Source organism: Giraffa tippelskirchi, chromosome 11 (genome assembly GCF_054371585.1).
Source record: "Giraffa tippelskirchi isolate mGirTip1 chromosome 11, T2T-mGirTip1v1.2.pri, whole genome shotgun sequence".
NCBI lineage: Eukaryota > Metazoa > Chordata > Mammalia > Artiodactyla > Giraffidae > Giraffa > Giraffa tippelskirchi.
The window spans coordinates 34,842,234-34,857,249 of record NC_137285.1 but is presented as its reverse complement, the minus strand read 5'-3'; the positions used below and the strand labels follow the sequence as shown (position 1 = coordinate 34,857,249).

The 15,016-nt window shown below is 33.5% G+C and overlaps 1 protein-coding gene across 1 annotated transcript in view; it reads right to left on the bottom strand.

Annotated features, from left to right (window-relative positions):
* Positions 1-15,016, bottom strand: part of BLTP1 (bridge-like lipid transfer protein family member 1) — a 382,818-nt gene that overhangs the window by 39,875 nt on the left and 327,927 nt on the right. Inside the window, exons 61-68 of the mRNA XM_081544847.1 lie at positions 12,066-12,163; positions 11,124-11,309; positions 9,251-9,419; positions 7,417-7,628; positions 6,134-6,332; positions 3,082-3,141; positions 1,047-1,273; positions 90-290 (exon numbers count right to left, since the gene is read on the bottom strand). Coding sequence (XP_081400973.1) covers positions 90-290; positions 1,047-1,273; positions 3,082-3,141; positions 6,134-6,332; positions 7,417-7,628; positions 9,251-9,419; positions 11,124-11,309; positions 12,066-12,163 — 1,352 coding nt within the window. The remainder of the gene's footprint in view (positions 1-89; positions 291-1,046; positions 1,274-3,081; positions 3,142-6,133; positions 6,333-7,416; positions 7,629-9,250; positions 9,420-11,123; positions 11,310-12,065; positions 12,164-15,016) is intronic.

Here is a 15,016-nt window from a genome sequence, read left to right as displayed (position 1 = left end):
ATCAAAGCCATCTGTGTTAAGTAAGATGATTGGAATTCTCCAGTGATTCAAACCCCTTTATTTTCATTAGGAATCTACTTGCTACCTACGTTTCCCCATGAGTGAGCTCTGCATGCTTTCAAATGGGACTGGCTAGACTGAGGGGAGGCCCACATCTCTGGGTCACATAGATACTCTGCAGGAACAGAATAGCGCTGATGTGGGGGCCTGAGGCCTAGTAGGTGATTTACAAGTCGCTGCCCAAAGGTGAGCTTGTGGCCATCTCCACTTACTGCACTTCCATCTGAACTCTAAACAATAAACAGTAACGTTAACTTTTTAAATAAAATTTTCTTTCCAAGAACAAAACTAATTCATGATACAGTAGTTAAAAGAGGTTTCAGATTTTTAAAAAAATTAATACTGGAATGAAAGCAGAGAGAAACTTTCTTTTTAAACTAATAAATAATAATTACTGATCAAATAATCTGATACTACAGACAGAACATGTACAGTATACATGGAAATACACATTTTTTAAATGTATATTTTGTGTGTGCACTTTGCTTTTGACTTTCATTTTTTAAAATCATTATTGAGATAGAATGCACATGCCATAAAAATCACCCATTTAAAATGTATAGTGCAGTGGTTTTTAGAATATTCATAAAACTGTGCAACCATCAGATTTTCACACCTCCCAAACAAAACCTTACAACATTAGCAGTCTCTTCCCATCCCCTCTCCCAACCCCTCTAAACTCTCCCAGGCCTAGGCAACCACTAATCTACTTTCTCTCTCCAGATTTGCTTGCTCTTTGCTTTTATTGTTAATGTGTAATCTGTAGGTTAAGGCACAAGCTGGCTGACAGTCATTATGAAACAAGCAATTCAATTAAAAGACAATAATATGAAATAAAAAAAAATTATATAAATGTAGGTACAAAGAACCACCACTCCCTTTCTTCCTTCACAATTAGCAGCTATAATAAGTAACAATGATTTAATAATATCCCTTTCACAGGGTAAAAGCCAGTCCTGAAAAAGTCTAACAGTGAATTCACTTACAGTATGGATAGTGGGAGACATAGTGTCAACTTCATCCTCATCTGACAAGTCAGCTATATTCACTGAATTTAGGTCAGCAATGTCATCTATGTCTTCTTCTCCTGTCAGGGTTGTAAGGGTGTTACCCAGAGCGTTCAGTCTTTTTCCAATGTTAGGATCCATGTGGACATCAATCCCACACATTTTCCACAATACATTGAGTGTCCAGGTTCCAGCACTACTACTTTCTGTTTAAATAAAGAAGAGGCATTTTTGGTAAGTCTTAAGTATAGAAATTTAAATAATTCTACATTCAAGGAATAAAATGGATGATGGCCCTGTGTAATAACTAATATCTCTCACAGTTCTGTCAGAGACCTGAGACTATGGGACTGATCTGCCTATTGTATAGTGTGTAATTACTGTTTCGTCTGTGCAGCACTCTGCTTTCCCCATGTGCCCTATGAGTTCCCTCTTCCCTAAGCCCCACATGCATCTACCTTCCTGTGTCTATAGTAGGATTGGCATGAGCCTCCCTCATTAGCCAGAAGTAATTAGGTAATCAATCTAAGTAAGGGTCAAAGTTGGAAAATGAAGAATCCTCTCTTGGACTTGGGAAAATATGGTCCCTTTCTAGTAACTGAGGGTGGGGAAATGAGGTTCATGAGCTGTTGGCAGCTGTGTTTCACGCCACGTGTAAGGATGTCAACAGTAAGAAAAAGTGGGCAGCCAGAATGAAGAAAAGACAAGAGCTGGAAAGAGCCCTGGTGACAGCTGGAATCTTGTTTCTAGACTAACCTGAATTGACTTGGTTCCTTCTCTTCACTGAGACAGTCATTCTTAAGTTTAACTGTCATCTGCAAATAATTCTTTTGATAAGTTCCTGCTTTTGGTTAAGCTAGTTTGAGTGTGTTGTTTTCACTAAAAAGCGAGAGTCCTGACAAAGACTTTTATGTGCTCTTCCTCCCATTATGTATGTTTACTTCAGTTAGAACATTTTTCTTCTAACATTACTGCTGGAAATCTCCTAACCTTTTCAGTCAGTGGGGACTTCAGGCCTTGCTATTTTCTGAGACAATTTACTGAGGATGGGCACTTGGGCGACGTTTAGGAGAATAAGAGGGATTAATAAGGAGAAAAGGAAATCTACTAATCTTAATCAGTTTTACTGTTCCTCAACATTTGAAGAGCTCTTAAATAAATATCTCTCATTTACCCTAATTTTATACCAGGCAAAATAATAAAAATTTACACTATGTTATTATCTTAGAGACAAGACAGGTTATTACTTCTATAGTATCTCCTAACCACTTTCCTAGATTTTTCTCCTAACCCATGAAAGTATCCCTTCGATACTGTCACCTCTGCTTTCTTGCTGAAAAATATTCAGTGCTTTTCTCACTGTCCACTAGATCAAGTCCAAACTCCTTATTTTTGGATTTAAGATTCTTCCCATCTTATTTTCACATAACTATTCCAGCCAATTCAGACAACGCTAACTAGAACCTGTGTTCTGACAAAACAGGTATTTTTCTCTCTGCCTGAATTTTCCCTATTCATATTTTCCATTTTTGCCTAAGAAACAATTTTATCCATCTTTCAAGTCCCTGTTTAAATGCTAGTTCTTCTATAAAGCTTTCTCTCATTCTTGTATCCTTTATAATTTAGAAATTTTATCTGCCTCCTATAAATTTCAATAGCAGTTGGAATTTTATATCAATATTTTATTGAGCTTATCACTTATTACAGTTTATAGTTGTACTGCAGAGTCATACCTACACTATTAGAATTTAAATTTATACAATAGAAAGTATATCTTATTCATCTTTGTCTTTCCCCAAACATTTTGTAGTTACGTTATATACTGGTAGTGTCTAATTAATTGTTAAATAAATAAAAATATATGAATATTATTGCAAAATAGTTTTTAAAAATTAGGGAATAACAGAATGAGTTTTAGTTAAAAGATCCTCTAATACAAAGGCAGGAAAAATGGATAAAAAAGCAGAATTCTACCTGATACATATAGCAAAAGTAATACCAAATGTGAACTTACCAGCAGCTGCTTGTCCTGTAGTCCTGGAACATACTTCATAGGTACCATCTGGAACTACACCTGCACAAAAATCACCCCCAAAATAATCTTTAACAAAATTATGCTTGTGGTTAAATACCATACTGTAATTTTCCTTTCAAAAATCATTATCTAAATATAAATAGGATTACTAGTTGCTCAGTTTCAGTTTCTAATCTGGAGAAAGAAAAGGACCACCTTAGATGACTTGCAAAATCTACTTCATATCTCACAATATTTTATTCTTATTGATTTTAAGAACTAAACTGCATATACCTGAAATTAATAGATTATAAATCAACTATACTTCAATAAAGAAAAAGAATTTAACTGCAGTTTTAACTTTACATTCTGTGTGTGATTTCTTCATCTGTTGGCCAATACCTGGCCAACTCTGAAACTCCAGTTTCTTGATGTTGTGACAATTTGTACCATCATGAGTAAATGGCACTTTGAGAATGCAAATACTTTAAAACTGATTTTTTCATAACTAAGAACTGCCACATCAGTTCACAGACATGATTCATCAGCCCTGTCTTTTACTTTGACAAGGACCTTTTTATGAGAATTAAAAAAAAAAAATGACTGACTGCCGTGATGTCTCATAAAATCAGTCTCCTGAGCTCATTGACTTATCCTCAGAATACATCTGACTTTAACTTTGAACCATTTTCTACTACCTGGCTTTAATCGGATAACTTTAGCTTTTTTTTTAGAGGTTAATTAAATCAACAGTTTTAAAAGGAGAGACATACCATCTTTGAAACAACTTTTAAAGAAAATAAAGCCTAAATTGTTTAATAGACTCTCCCCAAATATAGTATCTCTACAACTCACATTGCCTAATTCACCTTTAATGTCATAGTTATAAAACAGAGCAAAATAGAAAAAAACCTGAACAACCCTTGCAAATCTAAACATGCTAGAATGAAAGCAAAATCTTTTGAAACTGGAGAAATATAACTAAGGCTAGTAAATAAAAAAGGGTAGAAAACATTGAGGACTTCCAATTCAAAGAAATGGTAGAGAATTTTTAAAAGTTAAAAAAAAAAGATTATATAAATTCATAGAATACAGAGCCATGGTGTATTAATAAGGAACATTAAAATTCTTAGGATTAGATCTGAATCCTCAAAGTGAGAAGCAGGAAACCAACTGGGCTCTTTCTGTTTGTACTTGTCATCTTTGAGTTGGACCAACCAGAATCCAGGATGGCAGTTTTTTGCTGTGACAACCAAATACTGTTATCCAGGTGTTAGCAGAAAGACTGGAATTTTTCAAACTTCTAATAGTTTAGCTTCTGTAAGTACATGTTAATGAAAAGAGTCTAATCTTTACTATTTATTTAAATGGTCCATGGAACACTTCCTACAGATCGTGCTTTCTAATTTTAACTGCATTTCCCCCAAATATTATTACTGAGAGAAGATATTACAGTGGGTTGCCTTTTTTCTAGGGCATGACTTTTAAATGTCTTTGAAAAAAAATCCTAACACACTATCCCACTTCTTAATTCTCTGCCCTAAACTTGAATCTTCAAAAAAAAATTATCAGTTACATGCAAGTATAATTATTACTAATAAAAACTACAAAATAGTAAACTACTTGTCAAATTTGCAATTTGGAAATTTTTTTTATCAACAAAACAATTACTCTACTCACCTCCTTTGTCATCTTCCCAAGACACCCAACAATAAGCATGTTACAAATACAAGTCATTTGATAACCTCCAAAACTCAAAATAAATTATGATTTTCACAATTATTATAGTATGTTAGTGTTCTACTTTGTTGGTATAATGTCCACTGAAGTGCTAAGTTATTGTTTATATTCTTAATATGTTTTTGATTCTGAGTCAGATGTGTATTCCTTTGTTTAAACTGTTAAGGAAACAGTATTCTTCCTTTGCTTCCAAATATATTTTATCCAATATGACTACAATGATGACAAAATGTCACCTTAATAAAAATCAGTAGGTTTAAATTTATTTTAAGGGAAAAAACCACACAAACAAAAGACAGTTATGGTGACTTTTTAAAATATATATAACAACCATGTATAATGATTATTTGTAAAGCTCGCTAATGAAGGCTGTTTTTGGTCTTTTGGGTATTAAGCATGAGTACTTCGATAGCAAGTCTTCTTAGTAACCTGAAGTATTTCAAAGCTATCCTAGTATTTTACCTATTAATTATCTAAATGCAAAGCATTCAAAACCAGGAATTTCACCTAAAATTTTACCAAAATTAAATACCAAAACTTTAATTTTTTGATATGAAAACATTGGAAAGTCTTCCAAATACCTCAAGAAACCCCACAACTGGAGGGATTTTCTTCCAACGGAGAGAGGGGAAAATTGCTAAATAATAGCATATCATCTTCTGGAAAGTAGGTATTAATTTTGGTCTACAGATTAACTGAGGAATTTTAATTCACAACCTTTAATTCTCAAATATAATTTTTCATTATGATTAATGATACTTTATCAAATCTGCTATAATGTTTAAAATATTAAAATAAAAATAGACCCCTGTATCTTCAAAATAGCATATTAAACACAGCTTCAGTTATTTCTAACCTTGAGCATTATGGAATCAGAGGAATTCACCCAAATTATACTCTGTATACTACATATTTGGAAGTGTGGATTTACTTATGGCTCAAGTTCCTGGTTATCCTGTATTATGTTATAGAATGAACTGGATCTTATACGTACATCACTTTCTTTCAAGATGCCCACAGAACAAAGATACTTTACCTGGTCATTCATAAATCAATTACAGGAAAAATCAGGGGGTGAGCAAATGCTACACCATCAATAAGAATATCAAGTTGGTTTACTTACCCAAACTACTGAAAGCTGCAGTTTTTCACAAATATGTTCTGGTATCTTTAATTTGAAACAGTCTTTATTTCACAAAGTCCAATAAAATTCCTATATACGAACATCCTTTAGTTTTACTAATGAAGATGTTGGGGTTATTTTTCATTTTTAAAAATTACAAAGCTCATACAGAAAATAAGAGACACTCACAGGCATTCATCACTAGGTCCCCACGAATTTCTGGTTTCCAGTCATCCCATGACGTTTCAAAGCCATCAGCAAAACGGATACAAAAGTTTTTGAAATGCCCTTTACTGACTAGAGATTCTGAAGAACAAGCAGTGATGAGAGTACTTTCAATGGTCAGTACTAAGGCAGAACCAGTGTCAAGGTCTCCAGTGTGGTTAGACTGCAAAATACATTAATGAGACAAAAGGTGACAACTTTTAAAGTTTGGAAATCTCCTAGGATTTAGAAGACCCAACATATACAAAGGGTCAACCCTAGAGAGCTTTGTTAAAAAGCAGCTTATAAAGATGCTACTTTAAAACATTAAACTGCCCATGTGATATGCACTTGCCATTTAGTTTTTTAAAAACTAAACGTGTAAAAGGCTGATTATCTATTTTTTAGAATCTCAAGTCTTTGTTTTAGTTATGGGGAACATTTTCATTTTGACAACCATCCCTGCTGTGTATAGTCTTCCTGAGCTCTGTCCAACATGCTGTATTATCATTTTTCAACTCCTGAAGCACAAATATAACACATACTGCCAATCCTCAACCCGTAATTTTTCTTAACACTTTCCTGTCAAACAATAACTAGAAGATAAATTCATTCAACAACTGGTTACAGGTTAAGGTAAATTATAACAATAAAACACAGACCTCTGTATTTGTTATAATCGTAACTTCTTAGCATAATAGGGCTTCACAGCCTTTTCTCTTTTACAAATGAGCATGCAAGTATGCATTCCCAGAACTGTTCTTAAACCACAAAGAGTATTTCTGCTTTATCCAGCACACATAATTTGGAAGTTTGTTACCATTAAATATTACAGTTTAAAAGACTTTGGAAATTCTCTACCCTGTTTTAGATGAAGCTATTAAATATTATCATATCATATTATATGCTATGTTTCTATTTTATCAACAAGTATATGCCAAAGATGTCTTTGCTAAATACAAAGTAAAAATACTTTAAAACTAAGGTGCATATTTTCCAAGGTAAAAATTAAGATTTATTAGATGGGTGTCAATCTCATTACTGTTATGAAGCACATCAGAATGATTCAGAGAAAAGTCTCATGAGATCCACACTTAATACTCTGTGGATGAATAATGCTGGAAGGTGTTCAATCTTACTTACTATTTATTAAACTCAAGTTACAAACTGTTATCCTGAAAATATTTATTGTTATACTCTGTACACAAAAAAATGGCTAGTAGAAATGTTTGGTTCTAAATCTTGGTCTATGATTCTATTTTTTATACCTGTGCAGTATTTGTGATAGGCAGGCAAATTCCCAGATCATTCACAGTGAGCTGCAGGAAGAGAGTTCCAAATGCCTGGGCTGACGTTTGCTGGATACCAGGCAGCATATCTACCACTTCCTTCGTAGCCATATGAATATCTTTATGTAAAGCCATTCGTTGTTCATTCCAATTGTCATACGCAGCCTTATAATTCAGCCAAAACAGCACAGCTTTTGATAATTAAGACAGGGCAAAGGAAATATTAAAATCAAAGCTATAAATCTACATGGCAAGTAAAACTGTGTAACTATAAAATCTTTTTGATTAATAAAAATTAGTCCCAGAAAATTATAGCATTAGAATTAGAAAGAATCTAAGAGGATATACGACTGAAGCGACTTAGCAGCAGCAGCAGCAAGAGGATATAGTCAACCAGACAAATGAAAAAAGCAGAAAGCAGGAAACTGCAAAATGGCAAAACACAGAAGATAATTCAGGTCTAGTCACTCATTTAATGAATTACTTGTGAAATGCCTACTATATGCTAAGCTTTGGGATGGAATCACAAAGGAAAACAAACATGGTCCCTGACCGTACAAAGCTTTCTGTTATACCTGTTAAAAATTCTTGAAGGAGAGGTATGTAGTACTAGAAGCATACATTTTAAAAGTGTGATTTAGAGAGAGGAGTAAAAAACATTTGAGTTTGTAATAAGAATGGAATCTTTATGTAAATAAACCATCATTTAATGCTATATACAGAGGGGGAGTCTTAACAGCAGATAAAGATGAAGAGGTCAGAGAAGTAGAAGGAAAAGCAAGAGTTAGGGCATGGATACAAGAGTAGAAAGTACTTTTAAGGAATCGTTGGAAGCTGATCAGAGGATGGTAAGATGAAAAATGAAAAAAAAAAAGTATACCAGATTTAGCAAAACAAAATGTTAGAGGTAGTTTTCTAACAAACTGATCTTATCAACAGCCAATGCCCATCACCAGTTTATTTTATGGCTTCATAAATGGCTCTTTATTACTTCTAAAATAACAATTACTATTTGCCCAAGAGACATTAATTAGACCCTATCATTCAGTCTTATTTCTCATCATTTTCCTTTATGAAAGGTGCTGCTATATTTTCGTGGGCCCCTGTGCTGATATATATTTATATATGTATATTCCTTTTCTTTTTCACTTGGCAAATATTTATTTAGTTCATAACTACAGAGGTAAAATAGGACAAGTTTGCATTTCTTTTCTCCCAAGTAAACTCCTAACTCCAAGTTGAACCTAAAAAATTAGTTTCTTCTCTGAGAAGCACAGAGAAAGTTAGAGAACTCCCTAATATGTCAGAAGAAAAAAAAAGAATATATGTGTGTGTGTGTGTGTGTGTGTGTGTATGTGTATGTGTGTGTGTGTGTGTGTGTATCTCTCAACTCTGCAGTCTACTTTGCTCTATTTCCACTGAACTGAGAGCTCCTTGAGGACAGAGTTCCTGTTTTCCGTATTTGTATTCCACTTCTATATAGTGAACAGTAAATGTTTATAGAATAAATGAATAAAACAGTGCCAAGAAGAATGGGTGCAATAGTTACCCAAACCAAAAAACTTAGCATTAAAATTAAAATTCTGAATCAGACATTCCTATAGATTCATGTAAAAAGCAAATAACTTTAAAAAGTAAAGTAACTTCAAAAACTGATGAGAATGCACAAGAAACTTTTTTTGGATGCTCACATTTCAAATTTAAGAGACATTTACTATCAAGCATTTACGCTGGTAAACTACAGATGACTTTCTCTAGTATTACCAAAACATTTCTAAGTCTGACAAAGTAGTATTGATACATTTCATCTTACCTCTATCGAAGGCCACGGGCTGTGCATAAACAATAGGTCGATTCAAGGTAATAAGCACAGCTTCCCTATCTGAAGAACCACTGATTTCTTCTCGCAGGGCATTTCTTAATCCAATTCTAGTTTTAAAATAGGCAACTTGATGAAAATCAGAACCAGCTTCCTCATAAACCTAAGATAAAATGAAAAGCTCAATAAAATCAAATAACGGAAATGTTTTAAATGTTTTAATTTTAAAAATTAAAAGTTTTAAAACCATTAATGGTGAAAGTGAAAGTTGCTCAGTTGTGTCTGACTCTTTGTGACCCATGGACTATACATACAGTCCATGGAATTCTCTAGGCCAGAATACTGGAGTGGGTAGCCTTTCCCTTCTCCAGTGGATCTTCCCAACCCAGGGATCGAATCCAGGTCTCCCACACTGCAGGCGGATTCTTCACCAGCTGAGCCACAAGGGAAGCCCAAGAATACTGGAGTGGGTACCTATCCCTTCTCCAGCAGATCTTCCCGATGCAGGAATTGAACCAGGGTCTCCTGCATTGCAGGCGGATTCTTTACCAATTGAGCTATCAGGGGAGCTGGTATTAGTTCAGTAAAAGAACTACAGTACATTTTTCTTCATTTCATTTGTCAATGATAAATTCCTGATACTCTATACCATAACATTTGAAATTAATATACAATATGAATGGGTATATAACAAATAAATAGGAAGTGATACATAAAATTCATACAACAGCTAGGATTAGGTTCATATCCTGGCAAGATAATTAGATCTCTCAAACTGTGCTTCTATTAGAAAAAATTAGTTTTTCTAGAGATGACATGAAATTTTTGTTCATTTATTCCCCCACATAATATTTAATATAGCCATTCAGTTTTAAAAGTGTGACTGGTATTCTTTTAATCAGTTCTTCAAAGTAAAGAAGGAAAATGATTAAAAATCTACCTAATTTTTAGCAAAACAGAAATTCCCTCATGAGCTATGAAAGCTACGTTTTTATAAAACAGAATCTGATTTACTACTCTGTGTGTGTTTGTGTATGTGTGTTTGTGTGTATATATACATGTTTAACTTTACATGTTTAAAATTACGGCATGCAAAATTTGCCATTATTCAAACAGGAGCTTAGTCGCTCATTCGTGTTTGACTCTTTGTGACCCCAGGGACTGCAGACTGCCAGGCTCCTCTGTCCATGGGGATTTTCTAGGCATGAATACTGGAGTGGGTTGCCATGCCCTCCTCCAGGGGATCTTCCCAACCCCAGGATCGAACCCAGGTTTCCTGCATTGCAGGAGGGTTCTTTACCATCTGAGCCACCAGGGAAGCCCAGTAACATTTTAAGGATTTACTAGTGTTAATACAAGGGGCTTCCTAGGTGGCACTAGGGGTAAAGAACCTGCCTGGCAAATGCAGGTGATGCAGATTTGATTCCTGGGTAGGGAAGATCCACTGGAGAAGGGCACGACAAACCACTCCAATGTTCTTGTCTGGGTAATCCCATGTACAGAGGGGCCTGATGGGCTACACTCCATAGGGTCACACAGAGTTGGACGTGACTGAAGCTACTTAGCACACACGCAATGTTAACACAGAGTGTTAACAAAATCAAGAGAAATTATAAGTATTCATGAAGATACTAGATTAAATTTCATGTGATCGTATTTGCCAGAATAATATACTGCCAAAATACTCAAATGAAATGCCAGATAAAATTATAAGGGCCTTCTTTAATGAATTTTCATTAGAATTTACAATCAAATTTTCAGAACTTAAACTAAATACTTGTTAAAGTATAGTAATACTTAACATAGTTCAAAATGATATGCAGAGTTTAAAAGTCACAGTTTTAATATCAACATATTCAGCACTCACCTGGTGTTTGACAATCTGTCCTAAAGCCAGATTTAAATCCACTTGGCATTTACCAAATAGTTTCAAATAGCTGCTACTTCCTGGTGAAGCTTTGGTTTGAAGTCTGTTTGAAAGTTCCAGTTCAATCAACCCAGTTTCAAATCTTACAGCTCTCATTGAGGGAGTTGTGGCCGTTACCTGAATACCCTAGTAGTTTACATATATTTGGAGGAAAAAGAGAATCTTAAATCAACAATATACACCCATTCAAACGAAATCTTTCAATATGTGATAAATAAAATATCATGTTCTAAAATATCTTGGATGCTTATTTAACTGATAAAACTGGCAACATCCTTTAATTTCTCATGTCAGTAGGAACTTTTTTAGCTATTAAATTTCATTTCAGTATTTTGTATTCAAAATACAGACTCTTCATGGGTTAAATACATTAATTACAAGTAACTATTTGGTTATGAATAATTTTTAGTTTTAAGAACACTAATATCATAGATATTAGAAGCAATAAGATTTACATTAAAGTTTATTTTAATTGGACAAGTGTACAAAACATTTCTTAGAGTAATTTATAATAGCAATAATTAGAAAAAAATCAAAATGTTCATTAGAAATTAGAAAGAAGTACTTAAATTGTTACAACTGTATAATATATAGCACAGCAGTTTAAGAAGATAAAGTAGATCTAAATGTTCTGAAGTGGAGAGGTATTCAAAGTTTTTAAAAATGCAGAAATATATATATATATATTTAAATACAAACAGGAAAAATCCTAAAGGATATTCAATTGTTAAAGCTTCTTCTCTGAGTGGATAGGGTTATATTTAATACTTCAGTTTTATTTTCTATTTGGCATATTCATGTATCATATGAGTTTTCTATTAGCATACATTAAGTGGAAAAATACTTCTTAAGGAATCATTATTGTATTATTATTTATGTTACCTTAAACTGCAAGTTCAAAGAATAGAGTAGAATTTTAGGCTTCTCTCCATCCGCTGTTCCATCATGTTCATTCCAAAGAGGAATAGGCTGCTCCCCGCCTAAAAGAGATTAACTAATTAAACAATCAAAGGTCTGAGGCAATTTCTTCAAAAGGAATAGAGTAATTACGTTATGTGTTTAAACACACACACAACATTCTCTTTTTACTGAACATTAACTGAATCTTTAACAGGGAACTCTAGCCATGCCACATTTCACTGAGGTAGATGTAAGATATAAGATAGGGATAGTACTACACATATAGAAAATTAAGAACTTTTTATATGGCCTAAATTAAAACATTATACATATAATTATACCAAACATGATTATACATCTCAGAAAAGATATCTGAAGGAAAAGTACAATGAAAACATTTCTTCAATCAAAAATATGACCTTGGTTATTTATTTCTACATGCTCTATAAACAAAAAAGAATGAAAGAAAAACTAAATGTGAAGAAATGAAAAATAAGATAACAGATTTTAATAACAAAGAGTGTGATAATAAAAGTTTGGCCTATACATTCAAAAAAAAATGGGGGTAGAGGACCCTGGGGATAAAGTTCCCATTAATAAACCATTTGTTGCCCAGGCTATGCGGTATTCAGGAAATAATGTTCTAACATTTTGAAATCCAACCTCTGCTTCCACTTCTCTTTGTCTTATTGTAAAAGCTTTTCTGCATGTTTATCTTTCAAATATTCTATCTCAAAATGATTCCTCTTTTTCTATGTGTATTGAATTTAGCATCATCCAAGGGAGCAAATGTAAGTGAGACGGGAAGTTTCTTCCCAGTAGGTAATAAATTAATGTAATTCATCACATCAACAGGCTAAAGGATAAAAGTCACATGATCACATTAAGAGGTGCAGAAAAAGCATTTGACAAAATTCAAAACCTACTGATAATAAAGACTTTCAGTAAACTAAAAACAGAGTAGAACTTCCTCAATTTGATAGAGAATATCTACAAAAAAGTCTTCAGCTAAAACCATGCTAATTGGTGAAAAGCATTCAGTTTTCCCACTACAATAATGTACAAAGCAAGCATAGCCCCTCTTACCAATCCGTTTCAACATCATACAAGAAGTCCTAGCTAATGCAATATGATGAGAAAAGGAAATAAAAGATATACAAATTGGGAAGGAAGAAATAAAACTGTCTTTGTTCACAAATGACTTGATCATCTATGTAGAAGTTCCTGGAACCAATAAGTGATTATAGCAAGGTTACAGGATACAAAGTTTAATAATATACAAACATCAGTCACTTTCCTATACAGCAGCAATAAACAGTGGAATGTGAAATTTAAAACCCAATACCATTTACATTTCCACAAAAATTAAAACGCTTAGGTATTAATATAAGTTAACAACATATGTACAAGATCTACATGAGAAAAACTACAAAACTCTGATAAAAGATAGACATTAGTTCTTCTCAACTTGATCTCTAAATTCAATGCAATCCAAATCCAAATCCTACCAACTTATTTTGTGGATATCAACAAACTCATTCTAAGGTGTATGTGAAGAGACAAAATACCTAGAATAGTCAATAAAACATTGAAATTGAAGGACAAACCAGAAAGCTGAATATCTTTTACATAGTTTCAAAAAATTTTAATTTAAAAGACAAGCTCTGCCTCTTATAAAATGTATTACACAATCCTTTTATTTATAGAAATATCAGAGACACTGTTAGTTACATTAACTCTACAGTTTTTTACCTTGTTATGAATTAAACATATACCTGATCTAATTGTAAAAATGGTAACCTTATTTCATATATATATAAATATATTACTAATACATTACAAATACATTACACACATAGGGCTGTACATAATAAAAGATAGATCTCCTCTTTTTACTAGGTCAGCGCTTACCTACAGCTTTCTGAAATCCAGGCAGTCTATGCACAATTAAGATTGTAAGAACTGATTCCTCAAAATAGAATTTTCCTAACAAACTTGATGATGGTTGTGAACATGAATATTCCTATGCAACAGAAAATATCCTAAAGCTAAATGTAACATAAAGGGAAAGCATGAGGAAAAAGTCTTAAAAATAAATAAGGAAAATAATCGTGAGGATTCTGGGAGAGTAGGGAAGCAATACAGACATTAGAATACTAAGAAATTGGGCTACAAGGATTCAAAGCATTCCCTCTCAATAATCTGTTACATTCTCTGGTTTTGAGAAAGATAAGGGAACATCTGTGTTCCATGAGGCCCTGGACCAGCTGGATGATATGTGACTTAAGTTTCAGCTATTTTCCTAGGATTCATGCTGTCTCTGCAGTCAGGAAGGAATGGTTCAGGGAGCAGATCTAGCCACTAAATGATGTTGGCATCATTTTCTGAGCTCTATTTTTCACAGTGATTGGCAAGTCTTCATGGGTGGAACATTAATTTCCAGTTTTCTTTTCCAGTTCATTATTCATAGACCTACTTTTCTTATAACTCCTAGTGATGTAATTCAAAGGTTAAGAAAAGCCTTTCTCTTTCATCAAAACCATTTTAAGTACAGCTTACAGTACCATATTAATACCAGGAATGCTACACTTGTACTGTAAGAGATACAATATTAGTTACTAGAAGGGTTTGTTTTTTTTAATTATACATATTTAGCAATAGCAGTCTTGAAAAAGTCTTAATTTGTATAGACAATGTTCTAATGTGACTTTAACCAGGTAAATGGGCCACATCAAAACTTCTGTGTATCTTCAAGAAGAGACACCTTCAGTGGCAGAAAGAGCTTCTGCTATACACTCATCCCTTCCTTAATGGTTTGTATTCAACCATTTTCAGAAAAATCTCAAGACTCCCAATTGATTTAATTCTTTTATTTCACTTGTAAGTTTCTATACCTCTGTTAGGCCTCATCAGTGTCCACCATCAAGTAGCTT